The sequence below is a fragment of the Hypanus sabinus genome, chromosome 6 (genome assembly GCF_030144855.1).
Source record: "Hypanus sabinus isolate sHypSab1 chromosome 6, sHypSab1.hap1, whole genome shotgun sequence".
Taxonomy (NCBI): domain Eukaryota; kingdom Metazoa; phylum Chordata; class Chondrichthyes; order Myliobatiformes; family Dasyatidae; genus Hypanus; species Hypanus sabinus.
In genome coordinates, this window is record NC_082711.1 from 93,711,143 (window position 1) to 93,732,844 (window position 21,702).

Here is a 21,702-nt window from a genome sequence, read left to right on the forward strand (position 1 = left end):
TGGCCTGGAGCGCGGCCGGCGGGAAGCGCCAATGCTACTGGCCCGGAGTGCGGCCGGTGAGAAGCGCCGTCACTATTGGCCTGGAGTGCAGATGGCAGGAAGTGCCAATGCTACTGGCCTGGAGTGCGGATGGCGGGAAGTGCCAATGCTACTGGCCTGGAGCGCAGACAGCAGGAAGTGCCGTCGCTATTGGCCTGGAGCACGGACAGATGGGTGCCGCCTCCGAACCTGTTTAGCACACCGAATGTTCGTGGGGAACCCGCTGCTAAAATATTCACAGATGGGCTCAGCGTTTCGTAAGTATCAGAGCAGCTACCTCGCTGTGATCTACTGAAACAAACTTTTGTCGGCCGATAGATCCTACAAGGGGGGGGCAGGCGCTTGTCCTGTCGCACTCCTCGCTCGGTCAGTCACTCTCTCCGGACTGCGGCCGCCGAAGCTCCAGCACAGGGACCTCTGGCCCTGACCTTGTCCTCTCACCCCATTCACGACCAGCCGCACCTGATAAAGGCGGCTGGCGGCAGGCGGGCGGGAGGCTGGAGTTCGGGCCGGAAGGCTGTCTAATGAGGCAATGAAGCCCTCCAAACTGCTTCAGCACCTTGAGTCCAAGCACCCTGCACTGAAAGACAAACCTGTTGAGTTTTGTCAGCAGAAAAAACCTGAGCAAGCTGGACAGAAGCTAAGTGCCGAGAGCTGCGAAAACTAAATTGTCGAACAGACTGGACATAAGGAACCTGCTTCGAGTATCACTGTATTCCCATCATGTTTAACACCCCCATCCCCGTCGGCTGGTCTGCAAGAATACTGTCAATATTAAACCAGTCCTTGGTGTAAAAAATGGATGGGTACCCCTGGTGTTTATACATTGTTTCTACTTCCGGGTTGTGGGGTTTTACTTCCGGTCTTTCCTGTCCAGTGCGCATGTGTGTAATTAATTGATCTGGGGTCGATCTTGCCTTTCACTAAGGCTAACGTAGGGCTTAAAAAGTTTGGTAACCACTACTAACATGTATACATTTGTTCACCACAGGCTCCCTTCAGACAACATCTCCAAATTATTAAATACCAACTTGGTCATAAATCCATCTGAGACAATTTTAACCAGTTTAGAAAACACAAGAAAATTTATGAAATATAAAGGTCCAACCATGACATTATAAAAATACTGAATAGGGAAACATGAAACAATTAAATTTGCTTACCTTGATTAACTGTGTTAAGCAAAATTGTGAGTTTGCACTCATCTTCAGCTTGACTGAACTCTGTGCAAGGGATCGGGATGGTGCTCTCAAACACCAGCCTATGTTGCTTGCCATCCTCTGCTATAGTTAAAGACTCGGGGTGAATCTGGCAAATCAAACCACATCAGTCACACAGTAACTGAAAAGCAATGTTTTTGTAAACAATTCTTTGAAGCTGGTGTCTGCTTGAAATTAGAGTTTAATCTCTACATACCAAGAGCTCACTGATTTAAATCGTTTCGGTTCAGTCCTTCATTCTACCAAAGGATACTACTTCATTAACCATCATGCCAAAAAACAGTAGAAGATATGTATTTAAGAACACATCCACACATTAAAAACAGGTATTAACAGGAATGTTAATGTAAGGCATCAAAATCACAAGGGCTTACCTAGAAAGAGTGGCATAAACGATGTACAAAAGAGCAACAATAAATTGTGCAGCCTGTAAAGTAAGCACCAACCAAAACACATACAGATATACTGAAGTCATGAGATTGCCACTTACAATGAAATTACTGACATTCAACATCATCAATACCACCAAGATATCTGGAGACTGAAGGCATTTTCCAAGACAAAAATAGAGTTAGTCCAAATTTTTTTATGAGCGCAATGAAAACTGGTGGGTGCACTTCTCACAAACAAGAGTTTGATCTTCAAGACTTACAGAGTTGATAAAAGTATACACCTCCCTTGAAAGTTTTTATGTTTTATTGTTCTATGACATTAAATCACAGTGGATTTAATTTGGCTTTTTTGACACTGATCTACTGAAAAATACTCTTTTGTGTCAAAGAGAAAACAGATCTCTATAAAACTATCTAAATGAATTACAAATATAAACACAATTGATTACATAAGCATTCATCCTCTTCAAGTCAGTATTTAATAGGTGCACCTTTGGCAGCAATTACAGCCTTGAGTCTGTGTAGATAGGTATCAGCTTTGCATATCTGGACACTGCAGTTTTTTCCCATTCTCCTTTACAAAATTGCTCAAGCTCTGTCTGATTGCATGGGGATCAGGAATGAACAGCCCATTTCAAGCCCAGCCACAAATTCTCAATTGGATTGAGGTCTGGACCATTCCAGGTTAGAAACTTTGTTGTTTTTAAGCCATTCCTGTAGATTTGGCTTTATGCTATGGGTCATTGTCTTGCTGGAAAACAAATATTCTCCCCAGTCGCGGTTCTCTTGCAGACTGCATCAGGTTTTCCTCCAGGACTTCCCTGTATTTTTCCGCATTTGTTTTACCCTCTACCTTTGCAAGCCTTCCAGGCCTGCTTCAGTGAAGCATCCCTACAGCATGATATAGCCACCACTATGCTTCATGGTAGGGATGCTCTGTTTTTGATGATGTGCAGCATTTGGCTCACACCAAACATAGCACCTAGTCTGATGGCCAAAAAGCTCAATTTTGGTTTCATCAGACCATAGAACCTTCTTCCAGCTGACTTCAGACTCTCACATGTAGCTTCTGACAAACTCCAGCCAAGATTTTATGTGACTGGCTTTCTTTTTGCCACTCCCCTATAAAGTTGTGACTGATGAAGCACCTGAGCAACAGTTGTATGTGCAGTCTCTCTCATTTCAGCACTGAAACTTGTAACTCCTCCAGAGTTGTCATAGGTCTCTTGGTGGCCTCCTTCACCAGCCCCTTCTTGCATGGTCACTAAGTTTTTGAGTTTTTTTCCATTTCTTGACAATTGACTTAACTGTGCTCCAAGGGATATTCAGTCACTTGGATATTGTTTTGTATCCACCTCCTGACTTGTGCTTTTCAATAACCTTTTTTCAGAGTTACTTGGAGTGTTCTTTTGACTTCATGGTGTAGTTTTTGCCAGGATACTGACTCACCAGCAGTTGGAAATTCCAGATATAGGTGTATTTTTATCGGAATTAATTGAAACAACTTGACTGGTAATAATTTATCAGTGATAATTTAGTGTGTTATATTAAAGGGGGTGAATACTTATGCAATCAATTATTTTGTGTTTTACATTTGTAATTAATTTAGCTCACTTTGTAGAAATCTTTTTTCACTTTGACACAAAAGAGTCTTTTCTGTGATTCCTATCAACAAAAGCTAAATTAAATCCATTGTGATTCAATATTGTAAAATAATAAAACATGAAACATCCGGGGGGGAAGGGGAGGTTGAATAATTTTTATAGGTACTGTAATCCTTGATCGTATGATTGCAACGTTCATTTTGTAAGACTTGTAAAGGAAGTGTTTTTTCATTTCCATTTTTAAAGCCTATGAATAAATGCTTATAAAACTGTGTTGAAGTATAGTACTTAAATGGATTTCATACAGAAATGAACCTTGTTCCTTTCTTAAACAGTCATCCTCACAGTTGAGAGGTAAAATGAAATGTTGCAAACATACATGCATCAATGCATTTGCATCAATATCTCTCAGTCTAAAACAAACACAAATCATATCTAAACATGTGGCTTAAGTGGCAACACATGCTCTAAACAAAAGATCCTGCAAAAAGAACATGTCACATAAAATCTACAAAAAACAGTATTTTCCTCAATAAAATCCAGTAACTAATAATTGCATTTACTTCAAATAGAATATGCAGTTCCTTGCATTTTTTCCCACAGCTGATTTTGCAAAACAAAGAACATAGAACAGTGCTCCACAGGAACAGGCTCTTCTGCACCGAATGTCATGTCAAACTAATTAAATCTGTAACCATTTTCCAAATATGAGAGAAAATTTAAAAATATGTTCTTGAAACTTACAACTTTCCCTGTCATTGTACAACGAACATTAAGTGCATACTGACGTTATCTCAGTACTAATATTGACTCACTTTGACCAATATACAACCATCAAAAACAAGTAGAATCAACAATAGTCCAAGGAAATTTAGAAAGATGAGACGCTTCTTACTTGAGATATTTTTAAATCTTTCCGCTGTTACAACAATTTAAAAATATACAATTTGGCACAATCTGTTCAAGCAAACTTAGCTAAAGGAAAAGGAAATATTGCTTTTTTTTTAAGAAAATCAATCCTGATGCCATGAAGTATTAAAAGTAGAAAGCCTGTCGCAGGTTTCCACAAGGAGAATTTTTTTTAAAAACTATGAACCTCTTCAAATGATCACTGAAGCTCCTAAAAGGGGTGTAAAATTCAGATATATTCAGATCCAACATAAATGCAGGCCAGTATTACCAAGAAATAAAAGAGGTCCCTGCAAATTCTGCAAATGTTCAAGGAAATATCCAATAGCTGAAGATAAAGCCATTGCACATGAATCATCTATCACCGATTCTGCTTGTTTTTGCCAGTTGTGTATTGGTCATTCTGTTCTTACATCACATTTATGACAAAATTGAGGTTTATATTCATTTCATAACTCTGCAGGTTTCATAAAGGCTGTTCAGAGATTTTATTAACCTGTCACATATTTCTATTTTGTCTAGTCTGAAGAAATGATAAAAGTTTTTATGCAGAACTGCACTGGATAAGCTAAGAGAATAGAGACGTGGTGTGACTAGTTATTAGTTACTTCATACCTTAATACCAGCAAAAAATTCTTTGCTCTCAGCAGAAGGTCCTTGATTATCTTGACTATCCAAATAGAAACTTGAGCTTCTGCAGTATATCTGTGAATTCATAAACATATAACAGATATATAAAAAAACATAGCTCAGGCAAGAGTAACGTTCAAAACACAAACAAGATCACTTTGGTCAATAACCTGTGAAGCTCTGAGCCATTCAATAGAATTGAGTACCATAGTACTGTACAAAAGGTGCCCAAGACTTTCAGTACAATGCTGTTATTTGTAAACACAAATTGGAGAACAAGTTTATAAAAATCTGGCAGCAGCAAAGGATGTTGGGAAAGGTAAGGGTGGAGCGCCGTGGGAGGGGTGTGGGAGAGGTGGCAGCAAAGGAATGTCCTGGGTGGGGGGGGGGTGGGTGGCGCAGATGCAGACACACCCAGCCTGGAGACACCAGGCAAGGTCACTTGATTCCGAACAATTGGTTTATTGAACATTACAGAATGTCTCCCTGGCGCTTCCCATTCTCTCCCCCTTTTCCCAATCATGATCCCCCCCTCTCCCTACCCCCTACCCACTCTCAGTCCACAAATGAGACCCATGTCAGAATCAGGTTTATCATCACTCACATGAAATTTGGGGGTTTTTTTGCGGCAGAACAGTGCAATACAGTGCAGTATTGTGAAACCATCTTAGACAGCATAGTTATACATATGTGCCCAAAACTTTCGAATAGTACTGTATATTGGTGTAGCTTCCACTCAGGATAGAAATGATTTAGAACTTGCAGCCAAATGCACTGGCTGGATTTTTGCTAAAATTTATTTACATAATTGTTTTAAGAAGCATGACCATCTATTAGAGCTATTTACTAGCATAGGAGAACTAATTATTTTTCTTTCCTTTCATTTAAAAATATTTCTTCATGTATTTAATGTTAATTAACAATGAACATTTAGCAGGTTCTATTAATCTACATATAGACTTTAGTTTCTTTATTTAAAAGGACGCTATACTTCCACTTCCTCCTCAGTCTACAGAGTCGCCTACATTAAATTTTTTCTTTATATGCTCTGTCTTCAGTTTTTTTGATTACGCACCAGTGGAACACCTTGGAACATGTTGCCGCATTAAAGGTCTGTATATGAACCATTTGATATTTTAAGAGCTTAAAGACTATTTCCAAAAAGGCATTTTGTTAGCCAAGTGAAACGTAATTTTGCTTGGGGGTATTCAAGCAAAAGTATGCAAATTGCACATTGAGGATTTGGAATGGGATATACCATTGCACACCATATATTTTGATGTGTTATGTTGACTTTTCTTTTCAATTTCTTCCTTTCTGCATTTTAATGAGTTTTTTTTTGTAAAACATTGCAAAATGTATTGAAAGATAATGGTAATTGCTGACTTATTTTTACTATATATTTTCTTTGCATTTGTACCTCAGGCTTGCAATCTCTCATATCTCTGCTTTATCTGAATGCATGCATTTTACATCTTTTTAGTTAAATGCCTGAAAACTATTTTAGTAATCATTAGATTAGTGGTCACCAACCTTTTTAAGCCCAAGATCCCCTACCTCGGTCTCAGTAAAAGGTAAGATCGACCTCACATCAATTAGTTACACACATGCGCACCAGGGCAGAAAAGACCGGAAGTAAAACCCCACAACCCAGAAGTAAAAATAACATATAAACACCGGGGGTACCCACCCTTTTTTTTGCACCGCAGACCGGTTTAATATTGATAATATTCTTGCAGTCTGGCTGGTGGAGGGGGGTGGTGTTAAGCACGATGGGAATACAGCAATACTCGAAGCAGGTTCCTTATGTCCAGTCTATTCTAGTTTTCGCGCTTCTCGGCTTCTGTCCCACTTGCTCACGTTTTTTCCGCTGAGAAAACTCAGCGGGTTCGTCTTTAAGTGCAGGGTGCTTGGACTCAGAGTACTGAAGCAGTTTTGAGACATTGCCTCATTAGACAGCCTCCGGGCCCGAACTCAGCCTCCCGCCCACCCGCTGCCAGATGCCTTGGCCAGGTGCGGCTGGTCGTGGGTGGGGTGAGAGGACAAGTTCAGGGCCGGAGGTCCCTGTACCGGTGCCGCGGCGGTTACAGTCTGGAGAGCGCGGCCAACCTGAGCGGGGAGTGCGACAGAGCGCCCGCCCACTCCCCTTGTAGTATCTATCGGCCAACAAAAGTTTGTTTCAGTAGATCGCAGCGCGGTAGCTGCTCTGATACTTACGGAACCCTGAGCCCGAATTAGGTCGTCTGCGAATATTTTAGCACCGGGTTCCCCACGAACGTTCGGTGTGTTAAACAGGTTCAGAGGCAGCGCTCCAGGCCAGTAGCAACGGCACTTCCCGCTGGCCGCCCGAGAGCAACCAGTGATCCCTGGCACAAGGGTATCACTGACTTCAGGCGACTGATGACATCGCAGGGGTTCAAGTTCAACAGTAGGCTGACAGGGAATGAGGAAAAATGCAGCTGACTCATAGCATTTCCTCACGGTCCGGTGGTTGGGGACCAGTGAATTACACTGTGTAGTGTGGGAGAGCTATACACATGCGCACTGGACAGAAAGAATGGAACTAAAACCCCGCAACCCGGAAACAATCTCTCAACAGTATTTGTCTATTTATTTTTCATTTCTTTTCGGGATCAACTGGGAAAGTCACAAAGACTGACTAGTCGATCGCTATCAATGGGTTGGCAACCACTACACTAGATTATTTGAATGATAGATTGCTTACAGCAAGTCTCCATTAAGTTTTTACTCCTCCAGTGTTTAAACCACACATTTTGCTTTTAAATATTTGTGTACAAGTACAACAATGATACTACTTTGCAATGTCAATAGGGTTAGATGCTCACACTTACTACTAAAGATATAAAGGTAATTTAAAAAAATGTCCTCTGACTGAAAACAGCCAAGTGAAATGCAAGAGTTCACATTTTGTGCACCCAAACTTGCAAACTGTCAGCTCTCAGAGAGTCAAATCAGCAAAAATTGATTAAGGGAAATTGAGGTATTCTAACATGTCATCAGTTTGTAACCCTGGAAAGAGAAAACTTTTGAATTATCAGAGAAATTCATATTTTATTATTCTTTACACTTCAAGATCATTTTCCTTCCTTTCCTCATTCCAGGCACATCTCCCATCTAACAAAGCATTCAAATCAGATTGTTTAGAGCATCACCATCAGCACGACAAGTTTCAAACAAATTTTGAACATGAGATCTGATCTTGTATTTCTTTCCCAAATAAAGCCACGAAACAAAAAATATTAAGCCTTCAGTAAATACACTGTGGCTGAATTTTGCCATGTAACTGCAACCAGAGGTTGCAAACAGATTTAAGAAATGCCAAGACCGGGCATCAAACTTCATTTGTAAATTTCAACATAGCTTCCAATTGCAAAAAAAAAATTGCGTGAAGGGGCAAATCTGGGGAAGCAGCAGGACAAAAATCAGAACAAAAGACACAGTATAACACTGATGTGTTAGGTTACACATGCCAAAGGGAAGTTGGTGGACCACAGCAGAAGTGAAGAAAGTGAGCTGGCCCCCAATGTGTACAGGGTTGAAAAGCTAAGTATAGGATCATACGTCTCAATGATAAGTTACCAACATTTAAAGGAGCATGCAGCAGGACAAATACCAAATGATACCCATAGAAGAATGAGCATCCACATGTCCTACAATGTGAAGTACCTTCCTGAGAACCAGCAATTCCAACGTGAACTACTTCAGCGGATATGATTTTCCTTTTACTGTTTTTGTTTTTCTTTTTTAAAAAAAGTGTTTCGATTTCATAAACTTCCTTCATTGGCTTTGAAATGTGATCGATTTTATGTACAAATATATCATAGGACAACATACCCGGTCTCCAAGCCTGAGACGTATTCCATCTAGTTCAATGAAAGAGAACGTCTGGACTGTTGTTTCTTTTCGCAGCTCCTGTTTGGTTCCATCAGATGACAGACGGAACCATGTAATAACAAATCCAAGAGAATGATTCACTGCTGGACTCTCAAAGGAACACTTCAGGTAAACACTATCATTATCGAGCTCAGCCACAACTTCTACAGCAGCTGGAGCTGGTGGATGTGGAGCTGGTAAAAAACAAACACAGCACTATTACAAAGCTCACAGGCAAAACTCCAGAATAATTCACTGACATTTAGTACTTAGAAAAGTAAGTTGTTTTTCACAGTACTATAAATGTAGTTTCTATCAAAAATGAATTACTAAGCCATGTGGATTTACACAATCTAACACTTACCCCTGGTCTGTATTCATTAGACTGATCCCAAATACGGCAAAACAACAATCAGCCAGTTTCACTGTACACTAATAAAGCAAACATAGTTTGTACTCTGCTTAGTTCCATAGACTATTGATCCAAGAAAATGCTCCTAGTAAACACCATGAACTCATATTCGAGGCCATCCCTGCCAGCTTGATTTGTTTAACTGCTACAATTAGCAGTCCAAAATTATTATCTATTAAATCTTCATTTGCTTAGGGAAATTAACAAAAACAGCCTAAAAGATTTCAGGAGTGCTGGGTCTAGAGCAAAATATATATTGAACAGACAAATAACAAAGAAATAGTTTTACTGTGAAAGATCACAAGTTAAATGTTCAGGCTCTAATAAAATAATGCATGTAGTATTAGTAACTTTAACCACATCTTTGCATTTGCCAAAGCCTCAAAAATCTGAAAAGTTCCAACGGAGTAGATGTTGTTTACCAAGATTTCAATACAGCCTTCGACCAGATACCACATAGGACCCTGGACCAAAAGGTTAAAGCTCATACGAATCAGTGCAAATGGGATGCAAAACTGGATTGGCTAAAGGAGACAAAGGATTAAAACAGTGGGCTGTTTATGTGTTGAATGCCTTGGCTGTGGTGTTCCACAGGAATCAGTGTTGAGACCTCACTGTTTGTAGTATTCAGGAATGACTTGGAAATGGATGTCGGATGCATAATCAGTAAGCTCACAGATGACAGAAAGATTAATGGAGTTGTTGATGCTGTGGAGGGTAGCCTTAGGCTACAGGGTGATAACAATATCTTTATGAAATGTTCTACAAAAAGGCAGGTAGAGGTTTTGTGGCAATGAAATTTCTCTAGAACTTTCGCCCAATTCCACCATCCTAATTGGTTGATACCACATTCCTAAGTTGAACAACAAAGCCTCTATCTCAGCTCAAACCCAAACAGGCTGAAAGCAGAACAGACTGTTCTTACAGAACTGCTAAAATGAAACACCCTCTGCATAGCAGTAAAAATCTTAATTAGGGCATTACAAGTATCAGGGATATAGATAAGGATGAAAGTTCTCAGCAGTCTACTCTCTCAGAGGGGAACAAATCTGATAGACATCAACATAGGACAAGAGGCAAGAGAGTTAGAAGGAATTTGATTGGGACTTTTTACCTATTTTTCAGAAAATGGGGAGTTTATCAGGAATGCATTGCCAGAGAGGGCGATGGAAGCAAACATCAGCATTTAAGGAGTGGGACAAGTGCTAGAACTGCGCCTACACCTCCTCTTTCATCATCATTCAAAACAGTCCTTCTAGGTAAGGCGACACTTTATCTCGTGCTCCCGGTTTGGCCTCCTCTGCATTGATGAGACCCAACATAGATTGTGGGTTCATTGAGCACCCTCACTCCGTCTGCCACAAAAAGCAGGATTTCCTGATCACCATCCATTTTAATTCAGCCTCCCATTCCCATATGTTGGCCCACACCTTCCTATACTGCCATGACAAAGCCACACTCAGGTTGGAGGAGCAACACCACATATTCTACCTTGGTAGCCTCCAACTTCATGGCATGAACATCTCTTCCCGTTATTTCTCCCTCACCCCCCTTCTTTTCTCCCATTCCCCATTCATTATTTATTCCCCTTCATAGATGCTGCCTGACTTGTTGAGTTCCTCAAGTATTTTGTATGTGTTGCATTTAAGTAGAGTCTGGTCAAGCACTTACATCAACTGTGCATAGAAGCCAAGTGCCATTAGTAGGGATGTGCCATTAGTAGGGATTAACTGCTCAGTGTGGATGTGTGAGCCTAGGTGCAGAAATGATGGATGACAGATGTTAATATGCACCCACTGTCTCTTAAGTAATTCACATGACTAGAATAAACACTGAGACAGAAACCAGGATGAAATTATAAATGGAAAATATAAACAGAATGCAATAATATGAGTAAAATAGACATTTACCTCTGCAAGCATTTCCAATTTCCATCCCCTCTGGATCACATTTGTGTTTATCTTGTGTATCAGACAAGACTAGGACAGAATTAAATGAACATCAGTGAGATCACTTCTACTAAATTAGTTAAGTCATTATCCTTATTAATTCTTACTGTTCTGGCTCCTCATCTTATACTCAGTTGTCAGAATGACAAAGCTCTTCTGGCTTTTCAACCTAATGACACTTCTTTCATTATGTACAGCATAACTTGATGAGGGAATTTGTAGCTACCTACTTGTCTTTCAGGGCTAAGAATGACAAATCGATGTTTACAGTCCCTAATGCCAGTTTGATTAATCTTATCCAAGTAAACAGTAAACCCAATTTTCCTCCTGCAGAGATTAGACACCAAGTTGAATCTGGTGAATTATTTTCCCAGATAATGCTGCAGTTAGTGCTGTATTCCTTTCTATCTGTTGAGATTCATAATTTGTTTCTTGGAATACCGTTCACTTGCCTTTCAATAAATATATTTCAGGAACTGTAGCTTTGTAGTTGCATTGCAAGTTCAGGACTCCAGATAATTAGTAATTCTAATCAACTGCCACAGCCGGTCAGCTGTCCCATCCATTCTGCTCTCCAATGTCTGCTCCCTGGACAATAAATTGGATGACATCCGACTCCAACAAAACACTTAGCGGGAGTATAGAGTCAGCTGTGCGTATGTTTTCACGGAGACATGGCTCACCGACGGAGTCCCGGATGCCGCCATTCAGCTGGGCGGGCTCGCCTTGTTTCAAGTGGACAGGGATGCAGCTCTTTCCAGTAAGACTCGTAGCAGTGGCTTGTGTGTTTACATCAACACGGAATGGTGCAAGAACTCCGTGCTGGTTTCCAGACACTGCTCATCACTAGTGGAGTTTCTAACTGTTCGATGCAGACCGTTTTATTTACCATGGGAATTCACCACTGTCCCTATAGTCAGTGTTTGCATTCCCCCCAACGCTAATGCTAAGGAGGCGCTCTATGAACTGTATGGGGCTACTAGCGAACTGCAGAACGCACACCTTGATGGACGGTTTATTGTCGCCGGTGATTTTAACCATGCGAACCTTAAGTCAGTGCTCCCCAAATTCCATCTGTATGTGGAATTTGCAACGAGAGGGGAGAATGCGTTGGATGTTGTTTACACAAACATCCCCAACGTGTACTGGGTGCAGCCCCCGCCACCCCCACCTCGGTTACTCAGACCACATCTCTGTTATGGTAATCCCAGCATACAGACCGCTCGTCAGGCGCTCCAGACCAGTTCAGAAGCAGGTGAAAACCTGGCCAGCAGGAGCCATCTCTGCTCTTTAAGACTGCTTTGAGCACACTGACTGGCACATGTTCAGGAAAGCTGCAACCGATGGCGACTCTACCAGCTTAGAGGAGTACACAGCATCGGTGACTAGCTATATCAGCAAGTGCATTGATGATGTCACTGTGTCCAAGACCATCACTACACGCGCTAACCAGAAGCCATGAATGATTGCAAAGACGCGTGCGCTGCTGAGGACCCGTGACTCCACCTTCAGAGCAGGTGACAAGGCAGCCCTAACAACAGCAAGGGCCAAACTGTCCTGGGCCATCAGAAAGGCAAAGTGTGCACACACCCAGCGAATACACAGCCACTTTCAGGACAGTGGTGACACGTGGCGCATGTGGAAGGGCATTCAGGACATCACCAATTACAGGACAACATCACCTGACTGTGCAGGTGATGCCTCCCTCCCAAATGCGCTGAACAACTTTTATGCTCGTTTTGAGGCGGAAAACGATGTGGTGGCGAGGGAGTCCACCCCTCCTACAGTTGACTGGGTGCTGAGTCTCACCTTGGCCAATGTGAGGAGAACCCTGTGCAGGGTCAACCCACGGAAGGCTGTTGGACCAGTCAACATTCCTGGTAGAGTGCTCAGAGGATGTGCAGACCAGCTAGCAGATGTTCTCACTGACATCTTCAACATCTCCCTGAGCAGCGCCACCGTTTCAATGTGCTTCAAGGCCGCCACCATCGTCCCCGTGCCAAAGAAGTCTTCAGTGTCCTGCCTAAATGACTACCGTCCCGTTGCACTCACATCCATCATCATGAAGTGTTTCGAAAGGCTCATCATGAAGCACATCAAGACCCTGCTGCACCTTCACTGGACCCCCTGCAGTTCAGGTACTGTCCCAACCATTCAACAGACCACACCATTGCCATCACCCTTCACCTGGCCCAAACCCACCTGGACAAAAGAGACACTTACATTCAAATGCTGTTCATAGACTTCAGTTCAGCATTCGACACAATCATCCCTCAGAAACTGATGGGAAAGCTGAGCCTACTGGGCCTGAACACCTCCCTCTGCAACTGGATAGTAGAATTCTTGACTGGGAGACCTCAGTCAGTCCGGATTGGGAGCAGCATCTCCGACACCACCACTGAGCACAGGGGCCCCCCAGGGCTGTGTGCTCAGTCCACTGCTGTTCACTCTGCTGACCCACGACTGTGCTGCAACACACAGCTCGAACCATATCATCAAGTTCGCCAATGACATGACCGTGGTGGGTCTCATCAGCAAGAATGACGAGTCAGCTTACAGAGAGGATGTGCAGTGGCTAACAGACTGGTGCAGAGACAACAACGTGTCTCTGAAGGTGAACAAAAGAGATGGTTGTTGACTTCAGGAGGGCATGAAGCAACCACTCTCCACTGAACATCGACGGCTCCTCGGTAGAGATCGTTAAGAGCACCACATTTCTTGGTGTTCACCTGGCGGAGAATTTCACCTGGTCCCTCAACACCAGCTCCATAGCAAAGAAAGCCCAGCAACGTCTTTACTTTCTGCTAAGGCTGAGGAAAGTCCATCTCCCACCCCCCATCCTCATCACATTCTATAGGAGCTGTATTGAGAATATCCTGAACAGCTGCATCACTGCCTGGTTTGGAAATTGCACCATCTTGGATCGCAAGACCCTGCAGCGGATAGTGAGGTCAGCTGAGATTATCGGGGTCTCTCTTCCTGCCATTACAGACATTTACACTACATGCTGCATCCACAAAGCAAACAGCATTATGAAGGACCCCACGCACCCCTCATACAAATTCTTCTCCCTCCTGCCATCTGGGAAAAGGCACCAAAGCATTCAGGCTCTCACAACCAGACTATGTAACAATTTCTTCCCCCAAGCCATCAGACTCCTCAATACCCAGAGTCTGGACTGACACCAACTTACTGCCCTATACTGTGCCTATTGTCTGTCTATTATTTATTGTAGTGCCTGCACTGTCTTGTGCACTTTATGCAGTCCTGGGTAGGGCTGTAGTCTAGCGTAGTTTTTTCTTGTTGTTTTACGTAGTTCAGTGTAGCTTTTGTACTGTATCATGCAGCACCATGGTGCTGAAAAACGTTGTCTCGTTTTTACTGTGTACTGTACCAGCAGTTATGGTTGAAATGACAATAAAAAGTGACTTGACTTGACTTGACAGTGGCACTCTATGAAGTTAAATTTAAAAGGTAACCAAATCTGAAATAACAAGTGATCATCTCAGAAGTGAACAAGAATCTAACAGATTGCCCTAAAACACAGTTTCACTAATGTCCTTTAGAGGAGATAGTCACTTACCAAGTCTTAACAAAAATTAATTCAAAAATAATGGGGATGAGTTTCTCCACCTGACCACAAAAAAAGAATCTTGGATTCCTTCCCTCCTGACAGACGTGCCCCAGCAGAGCACAATCTTGGATTAATTCCCTGTTAGCCAAGGGTAACATCTCTGGCTCTTCCTTCCACATGCAACAGTAACAGCGCTCTGCCATTGCTGTCAAGCACCTGATCCAAAGGTTACCTCCATCTCCCCCATATAGCCAGACCTGACTAAGCCTGTGATTGTTTACCCAAGCCCAGAATCAAAGAGAATGACACTGTGGTACACGTTTAATCTTGAGCCTCATTTCTAACTGAATTTAGTGCAACTGGACAATGACCGAATGGGAATTTTTCTACTCTGGTAAAGCAGTGCACTGGAATGCTGAGAGAAATATCCAGACTGACCACATACCTGGATATAAGTGCCTGCACAATGTTCTGTTAAATCAACAACAAATGTGTTTACATATTTAAATAAGGGAAGAAAATTAAAATACTCTTGATCTCAAATTTGCAGCAGATGTGAATTTTGCATTCATGCCAGCTCCTTGTCCCAAATTAGTTCAATACTTAAGAGCTGTTAAAAAATAAAAATAGGACTTATTTTACTCATCCAATTCACTTCATCTTAGCTAAATGTATTCCATTGAAGCTAAGTGTAATATCTTATTTTAATATTTGAAGTAAAAATAACCTTTGCTTGTGTTTGCACAAACTGATACTGTTTCAGCATTTCTTTGTCCATGCACATTCACTTTGCTTTACATCTTCAGAGTAGCCATATAGCACAGTATATTATCAACATTTTTCAAATAAAAAGATATTTGACACCGCTACACTAAGACAATAATCAGCACAAATGATTTGCATAAAAATTGATCATCATCCAGTTAAACAATTTATACCCTAGACTTCAAGATATTTCACAGAAAAGCTGGAAATACGTCATGCCCTGAAGTTCTGATGAGAAGGTTCCACAGGCTGATCTACCCAATATTTCTTTTTGTCTCTCCTCTTCAGAAGTCTGCACGGCATTTCACATTTTTGTACTGTCAGTCTCCTTTGAGTACCGGTGAAGGGTTTCAGCCTGCAACATCAATTATTTATCAGTCTTCATAGATGTTGCCTAGCCCTCTGAATTCCTCCAACTTCGTGTGTTGCTCAAGATTTCCAGCATCTAGGAGAATCTAAGTCTCCTTTGGGTGCTGAAAGTTTTCAATTACCAAGGACTTGTCGCACGGACTTGTGTATCATTGGATGATGTATGGGCCAAAAAAAAGGTGTGAGTGATTGTCTTGAAGGGTTTTTTTTGTGATCACAAGATCCTGCTGGATATTAGCAACATAGAATACTGCATGTCTGGTTCACTGGTGAGACCGAAGATCGGGGAGCTACATTGCCTCAGTTGAGGCAAGGACCACGCCCTCACCTCAGAGTCACTTGTTGCAATCGCCAGGGGAGGAGACGCTGAGGCCGTGTGGAAGAGGGCTCCGTGGGCGTGCTGGAATCTGTTCTGGGTTGGGAACTAGCACCGCCCATTGGTGTTTCCCTCCCGTGCTCACTCAATGGAAGAACAAGCTGGACCAGGACAACTTAACACCAGTCAACAGTCTTGCCACTCATGGACTTGGGCTATGTATTTTTTCTCAGACTATGTTTTTTTTCTGAAATCATAGCTATCTGTGCTATTTGTGCTATGTGCTATCTGCAGTGTGTTATGTATTGTTGTTACCGTTTTTGCACCTTCACTCTGGAAGAATGCTGTTACATTTGGCTGAATTCATGGATGGTTGTATGATAATTAAACTTGAACTTGAGATGTTGGTCTGAGGGACCTATAGCTACTGCTAAATGTAGAGGTTTGATCGCTCAACACAATACTGTTCCAAGGTCAGTTCAGCCAAGGGGCTGCTATTGGAATTAAAGATATTACTAACTATGGAGATGTTCATTGGATATTTGGGTTTTGCTTCATATGAGGCAAAAAGGTTCCCAATAAATTATCTTTAAAAAATCCTGCACAATATTGAAAGGAAGGAAATGAAAGCAATTTAAATTTAAAGTGCAATTTCTGAGATCAATATAATTTTTAAAAAGTCAATTAATTTCCTCAAATACCTGGATTCACAACTCACTACCTGTAAACTACATTGTCATATCTGGCTACCAAGATTCACCTATGATACTTGGTAGTCAATGGTGCTTTATGAGATTGTTTTAGTTGCTGTATAATGTTTGGCATCCATGGAGCCTTGTTCTTGATGTCAACACAATTGAAATTGAGTTTTCTTTCCTTTTTGGGGATTTTTTAACCAATAAAAAAATAAATAAATGATTTTTATTATCTCTATAGCTGATTATTTAAATACAGCAAAATTGGGCTTCATCAATAACTCCAAACAATTGCAAAGTGAATTACCAACATATTTTTCACTAAACACATTTTTGAAATTAATGGAAATGAAAATTTAGTGTGAAGGAGTTCACTGAAAGCTAATTTTTAACATGCTACCGACTTCAATTTCATGCTAACTTGGTTAATATGCATGATTGTTACATAAATTCTTGCATTCAAAATGTTCAAAATATTGTATTTAACACATATACAGAAGATAATTTCTAGCTATTTGGCATAATTCTAGCTATTAAGCTATAATTCTCCTTCCAAAGGACCAATGTCCCTCTTCATTGCTGAAGTAGCCATCCACAGCATCCCATGTGAATGGATTTTAAGCCCCCAAATTCTCCATATCAGATTGATCAAAGGAACTATCTGAGGTTAATGAAAAGTAGAAAGAAAAATAAAATACCTACCATGCATAAACTTACTGCTGTATGGTAATCAGTAACACACCAGAATTTAAGTATGCCAACATCAATTCAATGATAAAAGATATTCCAACTTTGACTCAATATACAGAATTATTTGCAAATTTAATGACAAAGTTTGTGGTAATATTCTGTTATTAACTCAGAAAATACTCCAAATAGTAATACTAATTTTTTAACCTTAGTGGTATATATATTTTTTTTTGTTTATATATAGCACACACCTACCTTCTGCACAATATCCCATGCATCCTTGCGTAGGCTGGAGTAGATACAGGAAAAAGTCACTACAATTTCGGACACTGACCGGAATTCGGAAAAGGCAACAGTCCTTTGTTGTACTGAAGAAAAACCGCCATGTCGCACAGGCAGTCAAATGTTTAATCTCTCCAAGCTGTGGCAAAGAATCTGTCTCTCTCAGAGATAGCCAGACAGGGGCTTGAGTACCACAATGATTCATCTAAGGGGAAGATATGTAAGATTAAATTAAGCAACTTTTTTTTCCCTACCACAATTTGTAAAACCACTTTGCATTCGACACAATGAGGGATACCTTCAGTTCAGCTAATAACAAGTGCTTCATTCTTAGGTCAGGGTTTCATTCACAAACAATTGCTACTATGGTTATTTCTCTTCATGAAATGAAAAATGTCCTCATCGTCTGTACATTCCTTCAGTCCATACTGGAATATAGTCTGTCTACACTAGTCAAATTATTAGTCATTTATAAAACTGTACTTAATAAAGCAAGATCTAGGGAAATGGTTCTGAAAATTCATCATTTGTGCATAGAAGTATACATTTAATGGGCCAATGGATGGTTTTCAAAATGATTCCCAAAACTTATAATTTTCTGATTCCATGACAAGTCTTATAAGATTGACCTGGATTGCAAAGCAAAAGTCATAATGTTCATTCTTGAATGTAATGTTCTTGAAAAATAGCTTACTAAGCAATGTTAGTGGTTTTGGTCATGGAAGGTACTTAATAAATATATTTTGTTTTACTTGTAAAGCTAGCAACCTTCATTTTCACAGCATAGCTGAAGGAAATGTTGGACACTGTCATTACAAAAAGCTTCTTTTGAAAATACATTTTTTTTAAAAATCTTTCAATGTCAAGAAACGAAGCTACAGTTCATATTAGGCACGGATCCAAGAGCAACCCTTGCTTCCATTATCTTTGTGCTAAACTCTGCTAATTTCAGAGGTAAACAGATTTCAGTTGGAAGTCAGGCAGCCTCTCTTGGCCCTAGCTCATGGTAGTGAAATGGTCTAATGGATAGAATCAATTCACTCAGAACAGAAATAGTTAAAACCTGAGCATCTGAGTCACTATAAGTCAATATTTAGCAATGATCATCTGTATTCCATTAGATCTCATTAAATCTTCCTAAAATTAGCATCACTAGAGCGGACACATTTCTTTGCTTCCATGAAACAGGATGGTTTAATTAAACAATATAGTTCCTATACAGTTCAGCATGATATTTGAAAATACTCATCTCTTCTGCTCATGTGTGTCAAATAGTTTATGATTCAAGCACACTGTATACCTCTACACATTTTGTTGGCATTTCTGCAGGCTTATCAAATATCTGAAAGCGATACCATCCTGGTGTTAAAGAGTGATCGCATATCAGCTCCTGTATTGCTGACTGCTGCAGCCGAAGTGAATCAAAGTCCACACTTCTGTATGGGTTTTGAAGGAGCTGATGACCACCAGGGTAGCATTCAGGAGCTGTCAGACAATGGAAAGGGAGTTAGTGGCTGTCTGCTATAACTGTCCAAATAATTAATTGTTCTATCTAACCTCACTGATGATATGGTTAGCCAAAATCACAAGGTATAGGCTTTCAAAAACTATTTCTGACATATAGATTTTTGATCTGCTGAGTATGTAAAATAAACAGTGCATTTCTGCAACAATATTTAAACTTAAATATCCCTGTATGATGTTTTAATTTATACTGTTTCAGAAATATCAAGCCTGGCTTAAATACAAAATGAACCAAAAAATGTTGAATCAAGGGAGGTTCATTTAAGTATCAAATGTTATTGGATGGCTCTTACAGTTCACCAAAAGAAAACCTCAGAGTTAACGAGACAGTCTGACAGAGAGAGACAGACAGAGCTCAAATGGGAGAGCAAGAGCACGAGCCTTGGCTCAAAGCATTCACAATTCCCCTCCAGCCTTTCCCCATAACTCACTTATACAGCTGTCCAAGTTCCTCCAGCAGATTGTTTTTGCTCCAGATTCCAGTACCTGCAGTTTCATTTGTCTCAGTCTCACATTGATTGAGCTGGGTGATGGAATAGGGTTAACTCAATGAGCCAGTTTTTGGAGTTATTGTTGATCAAAGTGAAGATCAAATAAGTTTGCAGGGATGTTAGCAGCAAGATCTGCCAGTTAGGCTGCCCTTCAGAAGAGGCAAGAAAAGAAATCCACCCAATTCGGGTTCTCAAAAAACAAAATAATTAAGACAAAGGTACCCCAGAATAATGCAAACAAACTGTATTGTGCTTCTAATTGTCCTCATTAATTTATTTAGTCTCACCTTACCACATACTGCATTTATTCGACTTATCCCTCATCATCCTCCTTCACTAGTGAAAACTTTCCAGTTTTGATGAAGATTTGACCCCTGAAAGATTAACTGTTCCTCTTTCCACAGATACAGCCTGATCCAATGAAAGTTTCTCACATTGCTCTTTTAGTTACAGAAATAAGGCAATTGCATTCTCATGAAAGCCAGTGATCATTTCAACGTCAAGAAAGCTAGACAGGTAGTGCTTCATTCTTTTCATTGTCAGATGTGCCATCCTCCAGGTGAAAGTAGAGACAAAAGACAGTGGATGCTGGAATCCAGAGCAAATAAAATGCTGGATGAAATCTGTAGGTCATGCAGCATTTATATAGGAAAAAATGTCTAGATTTCAGATCGAATCTGCATTAGGATAAGTTATTAAAACTTTTAGGTGAAATATTCCATCATGCTATTTTAGAGAAGAGATAGTTCATGGTCCCAGCAAATATTTATCCCTTAAATTGTTTTCTTTTGGTATGATGGTGGTACCTGGTCATTATGAACCACTATTTGAAGGATTGTAATGTGTACAAACTGATTATTGCATTTTCCATTTTACAAGTAACTACTCCAATGAACACAACATCATTATTCATTTTTCCTTCACTAGTTATTTTGTAATTTATAGTAATCTTGACTTTTCACTGCACTGCTGCTGCAAAAGAAAAAAATTCATATCATGTAAGACAATAAAACTGATTCTAAACCACACTTCAAAGCATTCTCATTCTACTGTAAAGCACTTTAGAACATATTGAACTGATGAAAAAAACCTATAAAATCTTTTTTTTCCTTGCACATGTTAACTAGACAATTGAAATCTGATCAAAAGAATGGATGATCATATACATGAACGAATCTGCAGATACTAGAAATCCAAAGCAACACATATAAGATGCTGGAGGAACTCAGCAGGTCAGGCAGTTTCCATGGAAATGAATTAACAGTTCGGTGGTCTGGGCCAAGAACTTTCCTCAGCCTGCCACACACTGCAGATAAACTTTGACAATACTTTCTGATAAATTGTATATTGTTAAGTGGAACTTTTAATGTTTTGAAATGAACCACGATACATGCCTTTCTTCATTGTTAACACGTTGAGAAAAGGTTGAAGCTATATGGGAGTGATAAAAGACAAATGGAGTACAAGTTGTAATATTTGAAATTCCAAAACCTAAATCTTATGAAATCTGAATTATTTTAAGTGATAACATAATGTCACAAATGGAAAGGCGCATATTAATTGAGCAAAAATTAATGAAAACTTTTTTTTAAAAGTGCATAAAGCAAAAAATGAAGATCTCATCATGTATTTAAAGAAAGGATTCATCAGCATCATCAGAGTGAACATATGTCATTTAACAGTAAACTAATTATGAAACAAGGAAGGATCTATAATGGAAAACTGGACGTAATTGTGAACGTTCATTACGTTGGTTGTAGAAAATTAAGGAAAGCATGGTATTTAGTTTTTTAAAGATTTGTGGTGATAAAGCATCATCGCTGATGAAAATCCAACATGCTGAATGACTACATCAGTATCTATGTGTGATGATAAACAACTGCAAGGCAATGACTGATTACTGGTAGCACATAAATTCAGAGTTGGAAATGTGTGCAGTAGCTAGTT

At 40.3% G+C, this 21,702-nt stretch overlaps 1 protein-coding gene across 1 annotated transcript in view; it reads right to left on the reverse strand.

Moving 5' to 3' along the window:
* The window catches only part of vwde (von Willebrand factor D and EGF domains), a 230,007-nt gene that overhangs the window by 146,544 nt on the left and 61,761 nt on the right, over window positions 1-21,702 (reverse strand). The window contains exons 2-7 of the mRNA XM_059972621.1: window positions 19,041-19,225; window positions 17,714-17,945; window positions 11,011-11,079; window positions 8,650-8,882; window positions 4,780-4,869; window positions 1,203-1,347 (exon numbers count right to left, since the gene is read on the reverse strand). Coding sequence (XP_059828604.1) covers window positions 1,203-1,347; window positions 4,780-4,869; window positions 8,650-8,882; window positions 11,011-11,079; window positions 17,714-17,945; window positions 19,041-19,225 — 954 coding nt within the window. The remainder of the gene's footprint in view (window positions 1-1,202; window positions 1,348-4,779; window positions 4,870-8,649; window positions 8,883-11,010; window positions 11,080-17,713; window positions 17,946-19,040; window positions 19,226-21,702) is intronic.